The sequence below is a fragment of the Pseudorca crassidens genome, chromosome 1 (assembly GCF_039906515.1).
Source record: "Pseudorca crassidens isolate mPseCra1 chromosome 1, mPseCra1.hap1, whole genome shotgun sequence".
Lineage (NCBI taxonomy): Eukaryota > Metazoa > Chordata > Mammalia > Artiodactyla > Delphinidae > Pseudorca > Pseudorca crassidens.
In genome coordinates, this window is record NC_090296.1 from 14,027,577 (window position 1) to 14,042,925 (window position 15,349).

Sequence of the window (15,349 nt, forward strand, 5' to 3'; positions counted from 1 at the left end):
CTGAAGCCCTCTGAGCCTGCACGCCTAGAGCCCGTGCTCCACAGCAAGAGAAGCCACCACAATGAGAAGCACACTCACCACAGTGAACAGTAGCCCCTGCTCGCCGCAACTAGAGAAAGCCAGCGTGCAGCAAGAGAGACCCAACAGAGCCAAAAAATAAAATATTTTTAAAAAAAGAAGTAAAACTATATTTACAGATGACATGATCTTGTATATAGAAAATTCTAAGGAATTCACACAAAAAATACTATAAATAATAAATGATTTCAGCAAGGTTGTAGGATACAAGGTCAATATACAAAAATCACTTTTATTTGTATACACTAGCAATGAGCAATCTGAAAATGAAATTAAAATTGTAATTCCACTTCTAATAGCATCAAAAAGATTAAAATGCATTGGGATAATAAAAAGCTCAAACCGTATACTCTGAAAACTACAAATCACTGTTGAAAGAAACGAAAGAAAACCTACATAAATGGAAAGGCGTCCTACACTCATGGAACAAAAGACTTAATTTGTTAAGATGACAATACTCCCCAAATTGATCTACAAATTCAACCCAATCCCCATTAAAATCCTAGCTGCCTTTTTTGCAGAAATTGATAAGCTGATTCACAAATTAATATGGAAATGCAAGGGACCAGAAGAGCCAAAACAATCTTGAAAAAGAAAAAAGTTGAGGGACTCACACTTCCCAATCTTTTAACTTTCTGTTGTACAAAGCTACAGTAATTAAGACAGTGCACACAATTAGTATTCCTGAAAAAGAAAATGGAAAAAACCAGACTAGATAAGAAAATGCAGTTATATAATCAAAGAGAAATTCTTCAACAAAGTAAGCCTTTATTCAGCACTTGCTACACACTGTGCTAAGTGTTCTATCCATTTATTATTCCATTTAGTTCATAGGACTTCACTAAGTGAAAAATTCTATTACCATCTCCATTTTACCAATGAGAAAACTTTAGAGACTGTGACTTGCCCATAGTAGTGGAGCTGGGCTTTGAACCCAGAATGGCAGCCCGAGTCCAGTGCCTTACTTGATACTGCAGATCTGAATTTTTAGATTGAGAGTTCATACTGTGTTCCAAGAATAGCTGACATAGAATGATGAACAGCAAGACAACACCTGGTAGATCTTCTAGACTTCAGGGAGAAAAGGACTGCTCTTTGCAGATTGTCTGCAGGGAGACCAGTAAGGCTGGCTTCCGAGTTGTCCACAGCAACTGTCGGTGCTGGAAGACTGGAGTATCGTCTGCCACGTTCTGAGGGAGAGAAAGTGGGAAATCTGAGAATGTCATACCTGAATGTCTCAGGTTTAGAGGAACAGAGACAAGAGACAGACATTCTTACACCTGTAAGAATTCAGGGCCTGTAGCATCCACGAGCCCTTTTTGGCAGTATTCCACCAAGCAAGCATCAATTGAAAATAAAGAATTAAAGAAACAATGAATGCATTTGATTGATTGAGGTATAGTTGATGTACAGTATTATATGTTTTAGGGGTACAGCATAGTGATTCACAATTTATAAAGGTTATATCCCATTTATAGTTATTATAAAACATTGGCTGTATTCCCTGTGTTGTACTAAATATCCTTGTAGCATATTTATTTTATACATACTAGTTTGTACCTCTTGATCCTCTACCCCTATCTTGCCCCTCAAATGCATTTTGCTATAGAACTGATGAGAAACAATTATGGAGTAGAACATAATTGTTAGGTACCTTGGCAATAAAAAACAGTACTGTAACAAAAGTAAGAGGCTGAGGAGAAGGCAAAGGAGAAGGTAGTATGAATATGTCAGTTTCCTCACTTTTGTTCTGGGTCAGCAGATACTGTATAGTGTTGAACTGTGTAGATAAAAGAATGACCTACTTTCTGTCCTTTCTCGGGCTCTTTCTTTGTCTCCCTGTCTCTGTCTTTCTGTCTATATACACATACATATAACACACATGCATACATGTAATAAATATAACATATTTTTAACGTCAGAGAGACATAAATGTATGAACTATGTGTAAAAAAAAACACATTTTTCTGAGGTTGAGTGATTACTTTGGTCACACTTTAGTTTCTCCTGTTAAATTTAAAATTAAAACCAGTATGTATAACAATCTCAATGTTTGTAAAATGATTATTATCTTTCTCTCCTCTTGATACATACGTACATGGAGATAGCTGGGTTATCGTTCAATCAATGTTCACTGGCTATTTCTATGTGGTAGAATTTTGAGATGATTTTTAATTTTCTTTTTGTACTGTACTACATTGTTTTCACTTTAAAATAACCATGGCATTTAAAAAAATTTAAAACTATTATCAAAAGCAAATGGAGGATAATTTTTTAAAGTTTCAGCATTGAACCCCCAAGTGGAAATGTCAAGGAAGTAGTTGGATATATGAGTCTGGGAAAGTCTGGACTAGAGATTATAAATTTGGGATTCGGCAGCGTGTAGCTGATTTTTGAGGAGTGGATGAGATCATCTTGAGAGACACTTCACAGAGAAGGACAAGGGCCCAGAACCGCACTCTGTGCATCTCCAGCACTTCGAGGATGGGTGAGGGTGAAGCCAAAAATGACAGTTCTCAGAGGCAGGAGGAACACCTACCTACCTCTCAGCACTTGCAGAGCCAAGGGCTAAGTCAAGAAGGAGCCAGGCAGTTTTGATGAGGTGCTGGGATGTAGTTCAAAGGCAAGGGTTGCCCACCCGGCTTTCGTTCCACAATGTATTGTTCATTGTGTGTCTTCTACTTTTTTTTCCCTCCCTAAAGCTCATAAGGTAGAGAACCAGCAATTCCTTCAGCTCCATTTGGAGAATAATTTCAAGGCCTCTGAAATATTTGGGGTCTGGCTAACAGCTGGATCTCTGGAGAGCTGCCGACTCAGCAGATGTTGGCAGCATGTTTGGAGAGCACTCCTGTGGTTTTAAAATGGGCCACAGTAGCTTCTGGTTGATAAATGCTTCATTTGACTTGTGAGTTTAAGGAGAGCAGCCTCTGTAACCGTAGCTAAGTGTTTACACTTCACTGTATCCCCCTCAACTTGCAAGCCTTTCTCTTGACTAGTTGGCAGTCTTTCTGGCAGGGCTAAACACGTCAACCTTTAAAACCTCGTTATCTGCTGACAAGAGGTCAAGTTTGGGGAGAGGGCGAGTCGAGGTGGTTTTTCTCAACTCTCCCCTTGAGAATAGGTGGCTGCTGCCCAGTCCACAGGCCTCAGCTCTGTAGCCTGGTGAATTTGCCCTCTCTGGTTAATTCCAGAGCCAGTGCCAATCATGGCACCTTCCAGCTCTTTCTGAAGCTCATCAAACTCTGGAGGGCTGCAGCCGCGGGCCACCCATCAGTGACCTCAGCCATGGGTGGATGATGACTGTTTCTGTCCATTGCTGGACTGGCTTCTGTATCACTCAGCCTCTCTGTCAACATCCTGGCCTTCGGCAGAGCCACTCCACCTCTAATGCTTCTCCTGGCACCGTGCGCTCATCAGCACCCTTCACTCCTCTGTCCTCAGTGCCAGGAGGGCCGCACGTGGCCCGGGGTTAGCAGTTGTTCCCTGTCTCACAGAAGTCATTCCCTCTGCTTTTCTTCTCGCTACACGCCCACCTCAGTGCCTTGCGCTGATGTTTGCGTACAAGTCCTGCAGTGCATTTAGAGACAGGGTTTGCAGGAGGCAGGCTTGCATGTGGATCTGATTAGTTTTCCGATTTTCTCCCCTTCTAGGTAATACTTTCTAATATTCAAAACAGAAGTCCTAAGCCTGGCTCTGCTCCCCACGATCAAGAACTAGGCTTTTTCCTAGAAACAGGACTACAGAGAGCCCATGTCCTCTATTTCAAAAATGGGTAAGCCTTCTTCTTTTTCTAAATCAAATTCCTAAAGAAGGAAAGTAGAAAGCCTTATAATGCTGTCTTCAGTTTAGTTTTTATCGTAAAGCAATTTTAAATATAAATATAAATTTTTTTTCAAAAAAAGAATGAGCATAGGCTCTTTTGTCTCTTCTCCACCTGGGTCCTCACTTTCCCATGAGATTTGAAGGTGGGGGGAGGGAGGAGGCCCCCCTATGAGTACGAGTCACAGTGTGGAGCACCGGGACCAGGAGGGAATGGGGCCCATGCTCTGTGCTCCCTTGCCTCCCTGGGATGGTACTGCACAGGCCTCCCTGCTTTGTTGTGGGGAAAATGAATGGATCGGAAACCCTGGCCCACAGGATCACCTGCCTTTGAATGGCTGATCCGTTTAGAGAACTGGATTTGCCAAATTTCAGACGGCTTTTATGAAAGCAAGTATGGCTGTAATGCCACACAGGTACATTTTCCCCTTGAGCTGCCCTTGAAAAGAGTTTTAAAAAGGTTTAAGAGCCTGCACGTAAGGGATAGCTCTCTCATGCATTTGATGCTTGTTTTCCTTTTCGTGTTGCTCTTATGAGAAATGCAATGATACTCTTCCAAATCTCTTCAGCTGTCCCTTGTTTTGACATTTTGCTGCAGGATAGATGTGCATGGAGACCAACAGTAGGTATCTGGTTCCCCCGTAGCTCCTCCTAGGCTGTGCGTGGGAGGCCCCTTCCTCAGGAATAGTCCAATAGCGCTTTAAGCTGCAGATTGGATAACTGAACAGGGGAGTTGCTCCCTCTTCATTTTCAAGAGCTTCAAACCTTGGGGCGTAGCTCATGGAAGTGGGATTTCACCTGCCCAGAGCCACGTGCTTCTGTTTCCCATTTGTTGGGGGAGTAAATGCTTATTTTCCAAATCCTATTAAACTGTTTGTGGAGAAGGCCTGCTTTGCTCCAAAGGTTCAGATTGGCAGGGCCCACAAAAGGCTGCAATAAACACCCCAAAGTTTGGAATGGCTTGGTAGCTTTGGCATAGATGCTTTTGAGTTTGATCTCATCTGTCACTGATTGAGATCGTCTGAGTGATGGTGCATGTCCTCTAGACTGAGTTTTGAGTTCTAGTTTCTTTGCTGTTATAAATAGAGAGAGAAGGGAGGGAACGTAGAATATTTTTTCTGTTTATTCTCCCTCTTCACAATAAATAGTGTCATCACAGAGGAAACTCCAACACTGGCTTTCCCTCCCTCTAACCTGTGAGTGTGTGTGATTGATATGCAAGTCCAGAGGCCGGAATGAATTTCCCTGGGGCTTTCAGGAGTCCCAAACCAATACCTTCTATTGAAAATGTTTTGTGTGAGATTGATAAGGACCGGCCGGATGACTTATTTTCCTATTTGAAGCTTATTCGTCGAGGAGGAAGAAGCGGGGCTATGGGGCTCTGTCCTCTTGCCCCGAACCTCTGGATGCCCACCAGAACCCAACTAAAAAATAATGATGAGAGGTTTGCACTAGGTGATGGATTACATGCTGGGAATTGCTTACTGGCTCATGTCTCATTTTATCTTACCCAAGTTCAAGAAGGTTCCCATTGACATAGTCAAAGTTAAGGGACTGCTTAATTTTGAAGCCCCTCTTCGTTTCTTCTTGTCCTCTTGGTCTTCTCCCTGGGCTCTAAAGACCAGTGATGCATTGAGCCGGCCACCCTGGAGGGCTCTTGTCAGCTGCAGTGTTCTAAAGCGGTAACAAGAGGTTACGTGGGTAGGTGGAGGTGAGGGCCAGTTTTGAGACCACGAAACACGGACGAAAGGAGAGAGACCAGTGGGAGGTTTTGGACATGCCAAGCGCTGTCAGGGCTGCTGACTTACACGGTGGGTCACTCGGGGCCCAAGAGCCACACCCGGGGGGCATTCATCAGTGGACGCGTACCGCCAGTGTCTCTGCGGAGCAAGTGGGGGCAAATGGAGGCGGGAGCCATCCCTAAACACCAGCGGCTTCCCATCTTCCAATGTGTTTGCTCTGCTCCTTCGTCGTCTCGCTCCCTTTTTGTGTTTCTACAACTTAGAAATATATATATCTGGGATTGACAGGATTTGACTGATTTTCAGGGTTAGGAAAATGCATCTTAGATGAGTTTGGCAATAAGAGTTACTAATTGGTAAAGCGTATCTTTTTCTTTAGAAATACACTTAAATATGTTCAGCCTTTTAGTTGCCAAGCCCGTGAACTTGGGTCTCTTTCAGAAAGAACCTGACGCCAGGACCAGCTCCTGGGCCGCTCTGATCCCTTAGGTCCCTCTTCTGTTTACCAAGTACTTTTATTTCATCGTTGATCCTCATGGCGTTATATCTTCCACGCCCACCACCGCCCTTGGGGTTGGCGGTGTAAACAGCATCGCCTCTATTACACACACGGTGACCTGGCTGCCGGGCTTCTGACCTCAGTCCTTTCAGTGCTGCCCCCACTGCAGGGGAAATGCTGTGTGCAGGGCCTTGGCTCAACCTTCAAACCGTGGCCTTGTCCACCATCCAGCCTCACTTGTGAGGGAGCGCTTGACCCCGGGATGAGACATTGCCGGGGGATGGTCCCCAGCCTCCACGAATTGGTGTTTTCTCATCACACTTTTCCTCATGTCTCATCTACAGCCTGTCACAAATCATATGTTTCTTCTCTCCTCCTCCCCCTGCCCCTCTCCCCACTCCTTTCCTCCCCCTCTCTTTCCTGCCTCACCCCCTTCCCCTCCCTCTCCTTGTTGCCCCCTCACTCCCCCTTCTCCCCTGTCCCCTGGGAGGGAGAGAGCACCTGTCATCATCCCAGCCCCAGTGTCCTTGGGCGTGGTCTGGCTTGGCACACACCCACGTCGATTTCACGGGGGTTTCTCTCATCCCTCTGGGTGGCAGCAGCAGGCCTGCTGTGGATGAGAAAACCGTCCTGCTGAGGCTGTGCAGAGGGTGGAGGCAGAGCGCGTTAGCCGCAGAGGGCCAGGGCTACTGCCTCTGAGCTTTTCGAATTTCCTCACCCACGGTAGGCACTCGGATGAGGGGAAGCAAGGGCGCTGGAGCCAGAGGACCGGATAAGGGACCAGCCCTTCTCCTCGCTGGGTGTCCGTTTCTTTATCTGTAAAATAGTGCCAGAACCAGAGAGCTGCGTGTGGCGCAAATAAGAGAACGCATGTGGAAGCATCTGGTGCAGCGTCAGGCAAACAGGCAGGGGGAAACTGTAACTTCCAGTGATGACGATGCCTGGCTGGCTTTCCAGCTGGAAGTGGGACCACAGGAAGGTCGGGCTCCAGCTGAAGTGGACGTTCTCGAAGCAGGCGTCACTCATTTCACTGCAGAGCCTCACACAGCAGAGTTTTCAAGGAAGGGCCCTCGTTTATGACTGCTGGTGTGAGCCAGCTCTGCTCGAGATGCGTAACAATTAGCTTGGGTAACCCCTAATCACCGAGGGCCACCCCAGTGTTTCAGAGAAAGGAGGCGGGGCCGCCTGGTGTGAGGCACTAGCACTGGGTGTTCTGGGCAGTGTGCAGAGAAACAGCCTCAGCCTGGGGCTCCCCTCAGCCTTCTGAGAAGTGTTGCCCCTCCTTGAGTCCTTGAGGCCACAATGCCAGAGAAGCTTGGGTTTGGGAGGCCATTTATTTACTCCACGTTATTTTAGGAATATTGAACTATATCTTATAAACAAAGGGTAGCCAAGGACATTTCAAGGAGCTTTGCTTCTTGCTCCAGCATGTCAGGTGTACTGGGTAAGCCAAATGGATTGTAGTGTGTGTTTCCCCTGGTTCTGAATTGGTTTTAATTCAAGGAGGGTGGGGATAAATTCAAGCAAGAAGGCAAATGAGCGTCAGTGTCTGGGAAGTGTACCCGCTGGGTCGTCCTCTTTCCTAGGGTGCATCACGGAGTTCTGTGTGGGAGATCCTGGGAGAAGGTAGGAAGTCAGGCAATATGGTCAGACTCTGGGCTGCCCCCCACGTGCCTGCAGCCAGGCCAGGGAATAAAGTGGGATGGAGGGCTTTTTGGAGTTGTGTTATTACAGTCAGTCAGCACTATGCATTTGTTGGCTTTAAATAGACCTCTAATTAGCACTATGCATTGACTTTTCAAAGTTTTTAAACTTCCCCAGTCATCTTGTTGACCTTTGCAACTGTTCAGCCCTGCTCAGTGTAGCTTGGAATTAGAAGGCAGGAAGAAGGGCCATGAGGCCTGCGGCGTCCCATGGGCTGCCGAGGTTCCTGGGTTTATGGCCTCAGAGAAACAGTAGCAGCAGACGGGCTCCCACAGGCCCTGTTGGGGGCGGGAGGGAGGGGGAGGGAGAGGGCTTGGCTCGATGCACTGGCCTCCCCAGGCACTGGAGCGACTTGGCCTTGTCCTCTGCATTCTTGCCTTCAGTACGTCTTCCTTCTGGCGGTGATAGAAATGGTTGTTTTTTCAACTGCCCCCTGCTTTTTACATTAGGAGTCAAATGCAAGGAACATGAGAAAATTCAGACACATTTCCAGTAAGCGTTTCGTATGTATCAACTTTTGGTACATGACATTTCTCGAGAGACTCAGAGAGTAAAAAGAAATGAGCCTGCACTGTGGGAGATAGTAGGAGAAAAGAAAAAGGGTAAGATGTGAAAATAAGTAACTTTATAGGCGACAGTATGGTTGTATAAAAGAGTAAACAGTGCAAGAACACCTAATAATCACTGTAACTGAGCTGAGGTTTCCAGGCCCATTCATTCATTCAGTAAAGTACTTATTCATCCATTTAGTGAGGACTAATTGCATAGGAGCCAGGCCCTGTCCTAGCACTGGGGCTCTAATGCGGAAAAGAACAACAAAGTCCCTGACCTCCTAGAACTTCATCTCAGGGAATTAACTAAAAGAAGCAGTCTCAGGATAGTCTGTACATGTGTGACAGGGGAAGTCCAGGTTGCCAGAAAGCCAAATAAGGAGGCTGCCTGTTGAGACGGCGGAAGATTTGGGAAGGGGAGTAAAGCTTTGGAGAAGTGGGATTGAGATGATGTAGGTGCACAGATTGGGGAGAGTCAGGGGTGCTTTGCAACTAGTTGGTAGAAACCTGGGGTTAGAACTGTACTCAGTATTGTATATATTCTGCAGGGTATCAGGAGACCACTCTGGTTGGAGCAGAGGTTTATACAGTAATGTATGTGTTTCTATATAAACCTCCCAGCACAGGACCTGGCATGCAGTAGGTTGGGTCAGTTATCCAACATAGTTCTGCTATGTGCCTGTACTGTGCTTGGTACTGAATTGGGGAATATAAGACACATAGTCCGGGTTCTCAGGGAGGATACAGCCTAGTGAGGGAGAAGATAATAAACAAGTAAACCAATGTTTATAATTACAAATCGTAATAAATGCTAGGAAACGAATGGGTGCAGCAAATAACAGAGGGCACCTGCTTAGGTAGGGTGGTCAGGCCAGGCCTCCTGAGGAAGTGACATGAGACCAAGACTTGAAGGATGAGAAGGAAGTAAGCGTGCCACAAGCAGGAGAAAGAGTGCTGCAAGCAGAGGGCCCGCCACGTGTAAGGTCTTGACCCAGGGAAGTTTGATGTGTTTAGGAACCTGAAAAGAGCCCAGTGTGGCTGCAGCAGAGTTGGAAGGGGGAGAGTCACAGACTCTCCTGGTTTGGCTTACCCTGAAAAGGCAGATCTACTGTGGTGGCGTACAATGGGAGAGTAGCGATTGTCCAAAGAAAAATCCCCAAGTCACCAAAACAAAGGCAAGGTGACAGTGGTGGGCAAGGCATTAGATGCTCACTATCAAAGGTGACAGTGGGGCTTCCCTGGTGGCGCAGTGGTTGAGAGCCCGCCTGCCGATGAAGGGGACGCGGGTTCGTGCCCTGGTCCGGGAGGATCCCACGTGCCGCAGAGTGGCTGGGCCCGTGAGCCATGGCCGCTGAGCCTGCGCCTCCGGAGCCTGTGCTCCGCAACGGGAGAGGCCACAACAGTGAGAGGCCGGCGTACCGCAAAAAAAAAAAAAAGATGACAGTGGTAGTAGGGACCAAGACAAGTGGATGGATTGGAGATGTATGGTAGAACTGCTGTTCGTTGATGTGTGATCCCAACTGGTGTGGGGACTAGGTGATGAATTGGATTTGCGGGGGGAGCGGGAAGGGGAACAGAGGAATCAGGAATGACTCCCCAGTTGCAGTCGGAGCAACTGTTTAGATGGAGTGGGGACAAGGGGAGGACCAGATTCGGAAAAGGGGAAATCAGAGATTTGGATGTGTATCATTTGAGAGCCTGTGAGATTTCCAAGTGGCAGTGTCGACTAGGAGGATAGATGAGCACAGGGGAGGTTGAACCTTGAGTTATAAGTTTGGAGTCTCAGCATGTTGATTATATTTAAAGCCCTGGACTGGATGGGCTGAGAGGGACAGACCGTAAAGAGAGAAGCAAAGCCCAGGACCCAGCAGGAAACCTGCAAGAGTTGGAGTTGGGCCAAGGAGGAGGAGCCCATAGGGGAGCTGCCCGAGGTAGGAGGGACCACGAGGGTGTGTCCTCGTAGAAGCCTAAGGTTCCTGAAGAGGAGGAAGGGCTCACCTGATGATGCTGAGGTGTTAATAAGGGTAAATACCAAAGCACTGGATTCGATAATATGGAAAGCCTTTGTGACCTTGAAAGGACTTTTGGTGGATGGTCAGAGCACAAGCTAGATTGGGGAAAGAGCGGCACGAATGAAGTGGTGGCATCAGATGTGGGTCACTTTAAATAAATGTTATTTCAGTTCCCATTTCCTTTTCCAAGTTAGGGTTCTCGCTGGAAGGATGGATGGCGGAGAGATGGTGGAAGACTGAAAACCAGGCTAAGATGCAGGGCATTTATTCTTCAGGTGTGGAGAAGGATGGGGTATCAGGAAGGGCCAAGGCTAGGGTAGTTCATTTGGCAGGGGTCTAGTGCCAGCAGAATCACGCCCACCATGTCAGTCGGACTTGGTTCATTTTACTTGGTTTTCAGCCATAGGCTACGTTCTGATCTCAGCAAGAACCATGTATGTATTGGACTGAGAGAAAGATGGGGTGATGGAGGGAGATGGGGGGGGAGTCCATGTAAGTGGGCTACTTCCTTTATTCACAACAGCTTCAGGAGGGAAGTTTACAGACCAGTGTGAGTCCTGCAGCCTGGTCAGCCAGGACCACCTCAGTGATGCCACTTGTCATTCAAGCAGTCCTGGGTCTGGAAGACTTTGGGTCAACCTAGCGAACTGTGCAAGCACTTCCCATGAGTCATTTCAGTAATAAGGAAAATTTTCATAATAGTTGAGCTGAAGGTCGGGTATAGAATCTGAAAATCCTGGAGTCCAAATGGTTAGAGCATATTTTTAAAAATCACTGCCCTTTGTAGCTGAGGACTCTGAGATCCAGAGAAATCACATTCAATGATCATTTAGTAAATATTTATCAAGAACCTCCAGAGGTTATTTACTAGTGCCAAACGCTGTTCTAAGTGAACGGGTCAGACCCAGTCACTGCCTTGCTGGGGTTTACATTTTGCTCAGGGAGACCGTCAGTACACAAGGCAGTGCTGGGGTGTGCTCAGAGCAGGAGCCTGAAGCAATGGCTCCTCTGTTTATAACACACCTGACAAGCATCTGGGTTCATTGTGACAAGGGACACAAAACTTGTAGCCTTCCTATGAACAAATACCCTACACATGTCCTCCTGCACCTCCAGGTGGCCGCTCAGCGGGACCAGTGGGACAGGGCTCCATGCTGGAAGAAAAGCCACAGTGTTTAGCGGGGGAGTTTGCCACCTAGAGCCTGTGGAGGACCATGAGTGGTCTTATAGACTTAAAGGCTTTGACCCTCTTTTCAAGGAAAAATAAAAAATCCCATTTATATGCTATTTTAGAAAAGACCAAACAGTGGAGACAATAAAAAGATCAGTGGTTGCCAGGAGTTTGGGAGAGAGGGGAGATGAATACACAGCACATAGAAGTTTTTTAGCGCAGTGAAAATACTTTGTGTGCCATTATAATGATGGATAGGTGTCATTATACTTTTGTCCAAACCCATGGAATGTGCAACACTATTCACTTCCTTAGAGTGAACCCTAAGGTGAACTATGGACTTCGGGAAATTTCTGTACCTTCCTGTCAATTTTGTTGTAAACCTAAAACTGCTAAAAAAAAAAAGAAAGAAAAAGAAGAGAATTAAACAAGGCAGTGAGACTTATTCAGGGTCACACAGCTAGTTGGTGGCCTGTGCCTCCCCCTGCTGACGCCCAGCCCGGTTTTCTCAGCTCTCGCACAGAATGACCACGCCCAGTTAGTGTTCTCTTCTTGAAGATGGAGCTCTGGGCAGCAAGAGCCGCAAGGAATACATCAGGCTGAGAAAATAAGGACTTTTAAAGCCAGTCTAGTTGTAATTGTTTATGGAATAAAAAGCGTCAGCCAAGTCTCCTCTGTTTCGTTTCAGTGTAGACTAGGTCTGGCTCATCCCTTAATGCCATCAAAAGTTTAGTATGAAAACAAAGGAGTCTTTGTCAGTTTTAATTATGAAATTCCAGGACCACTTTCCGTGATAAATTTCAGGGAATGAATTATGGGGGACGGGTAGTTGCTTTCTGCACTGCATAAGCGCTAGCACCCACGGCGTGTTCGAGGCCTGCGCCATCAAAGCGTTATCCGCGTTCAGCAAGGTGGGTGCCTCCACGTTGGCCTGTCCTGGCTTCAGCAGAAGAACGGGGTAGGTCATCTGAGGCTTCCAGAGTACAAGGCGGGGTAGGGTGGGAGCACGGGGCGTGGGGAGGGGACCGGTGAACTCATTAGCAGTTACTCGCATCTCACAAAGGCCCCTCTCCGGACGGTTTCTCCCAGCTGTAGGCTGCCTCCTTCAGCCTCCATTCAGAGTTGGAATTCCCTGAAAGATGAACTGGTACCGGAGATTATTCCAGTTCTTCACCTTGCGTTTGTCCGGGATAGTGATTTTCTATTTTAATGGAGGCAGGAGGGAAGGGGGAGGTTCTTTGTTTATTCATTCACTTATTTGTTCATCCAGCAAACATTTATGTGCTAGGAGCTAGGGTTGAGACAGCAAATGATCCCAGTGGATTTTCTAGTCCAACAGGAAGATAAATAACTACAAGTAGGCTTACACCTTAGGAAAGGAGAAGAAGGCGATACTACCTCTTTAAATTCAGCCTTTCACTTTGCACGTTTTCCCCAAAAGAGATGGTTATATAACAGTTGTGGCTAAAAAATCAAAATTAACTTTATTTTTTTGATATTTCCCAATAATTCTTGATACGACCGGAGATTGACCCTGGAATTTTCTTTTATGGAGGGCAATATTGCAGGCCGACTCTTGGGTCATGCTCTGAACAGGAGTATCCTCAGTGAGCATACACAGCAGGAACATAACAGTGCGAAGTGAGGACTACTGCCCAACTCTGTTTAGTTTCAGACGATTTGTTCCAACATTCACTTGTTCTGCCAGTGTTTATTCAGCTGCTGCTCCTGCCAGATGTTCTCCAGGTGCTGGGGGTGAAATGGTGAGCAGCCAGACGTGCTTCTTGCTTTCAGAGAGAAACCAGGTCCTTATATTCCTGGGTGTATAACTACACCCCGAGATGGGGCTCAGGCGGCAAGGTACCCATTTCTGTAAGAGGCCATTTGAAAATGAAGTTGACCTGGAGCTGGTGGTTAGGGGAGGTTTCCCGAGCAAGTGACTGAGCAGAGCCTGCAGATGAATCAGTGAAGAGGAGCTAATTCACAAAGGCAAGGTGGACTGGGAAGGGTGCTCGTGCTGGTTAGACCTGAAAGGATCCTGAATAGGCATCAAAGGCATCTGGTCCAACCAACCCATCCTTTTTCTCTGGTCTGTTTTTCTCAGTATTTAACGGGCATCAAATGTACTACGAACAGTGCTTACCAGGGATCTTCTTAGGTTCAGTTAAGCATTCCGACCCCTTTCACTGGCCACACTTGGCCATCTGTGGAGACAGATCTGGAACAGAACCGTAAGTTGCCAACCAGGCAGTGTCAAGGGTTTCTCTCCTATGTGAGCTGTGCTCTTGGCAGTCATCTGGCCACCCAGGAGCTGTCCTCTTTGCCCCTCCCTCATCCTGTGACAGCTCACATGCTAGAGAGTGAGCTTCACGTGGAGTAGGGATGGGGTCTGCCCCGGCTTAACATCTCCCTGAGGGATATGCTCAGTCGTAAGTCATCACATTCAAGGAAGCCCAAAACGGCGTTGTCCCCGTCAGATATTTATAGTTCCTTCCAGTCCAGATGCAAGTTATCAGTCAGAGGTCATTCTTAATATAAGCAATGTTGCCTCATAACATAATTGACATTCTAGCTTTATTAGGTTTCCAGGGAAACAGAACTAGAAAGTTAACCTAAGGTCAGATTCTCAAGCAGGAGAGGAAAGGAATTTGCTAACCCTTTGCCCACATTGTGTTTTTTTCCCCTTATCTAATCTGTTTATTGTCTGTCTCCCATCACTGGCATATAAGTTCCAGGAATTTTTATCTGTTTGGTTTGGGGAGGGATCTGTACCTTGAGAGTATCTGGTATACAGGTGTACGTGAATGAATGAGTGAGTGAGTGAATGAACTTATGTTCGGCCGAGATGGCTGTGGCTCACAGATGCCTGACAGTTGTGTGTTTTCTTTAAAATTAGTTCACGCAGCATGTATGTACTGACAGCTAAGCGTGCAAGCACTGTGCTAGGTGCCGGGATGTAAGGAAGAAAAAGACAGCCTAGACGGGCCTCATGGAAGTGACCGCTCCTGTTGCTGTTTAGGGGGAGCTGTGCTCTGACCGTCCAGCTCTTCCCACAGATGATGTCCTTCTGTTGGAAGAGGGTGAAGGGGGCCAGGTATCAAGTGGTTTCCTTGACCTCAGTAAGAGATAATACGTTTTCTGGGAAGGTCATAGGGACTTCTGCTGTCTGCCTTATCTCTGAGACTGTTTCCAATAACGGTGGCTTTATTATAAGACACCCCCCAAGCAGGCCTGATAGACTCTTTCTTTTCTGAGAAGCTCCTAGCTTGGTGGAAAATTGGTGCTTGTAGCCCTCCTTGCTTAAGCCTGGCGTGTACACATCTGGATGGGATTCTAGCGTTCCCACAGCAGGAAAGAGAATTATCATTTTCCACGGTTTAGTGTTGAGAACATTTGCTCCCAGAGCCTCCCAGACCCGCGTTTTTTTTCAAGTATGTAGCGCTTTGAGTTGAAGCCTCACAGGCTGAAGTTGGACACAGAAGCCTGAGAGCCTGTTTAAGCATGGCCTTTGTAGGCAGCCCCTCAAGGGCAGGCCATTGAAATGACACATGTGTGTCGGGAAGGAGGAATTCACGTCCCGTCTGGTCAAGGAGGAAGCCAGATTTTACCCTCTCTGAGCCTGTCAGACTGTGGAGAGCTTTCTCGGTAATTTAGTGACGTCTGTGCCACAGAGCCGGTCCAGATGTATCTGCCCGGGAAGCGGGGTGGATGGGCAGGAGGGTGCTGGGAAGGCACGCAGCATTCCTGTTCTTGGCCAGAGCAAATCTCATCAA

The 15,349-nt window shown here is 46.9% G+C and overlaps 1 protein-coding gene and 1 non-coding gene across 12 annotated transcripts in view; both read left to right on the forward strand.

The window, feature by feature from the left end:
• TTC7B (tetratricopeptide repeat domain 7B) overlaps window positions 1-15,349 on the forward strand; it is a 236,934-nt gene that overhangs the window by 69,379 nt on the left and 152,206 nt on the right. For all 11 annotated transcript variants that reach the window (XM_067727813.1, XM_067727818.1, XM_067727860.1 and 8 more), the window contains one exon: window positions 3,729-3,850. In XM_067727813.1, the coding sequence (XP_067583914.1) occupies window positions 3,729-3,850 (122 nt within the window). The remainder of the gene's footprint in view (window positions 1-3,728; window positions 3,851-15,349) is intronic.
• LOC137208052 (small nucleolar RNA SNORA11) lies at window positions 11,375-11,503 on the forward strand. Its single transcript, XR_010935446.1, has one exon. It is a non-coding gene; the product is annotated as a small nucleolar RNA SNORA11 (small nucleolar RNA).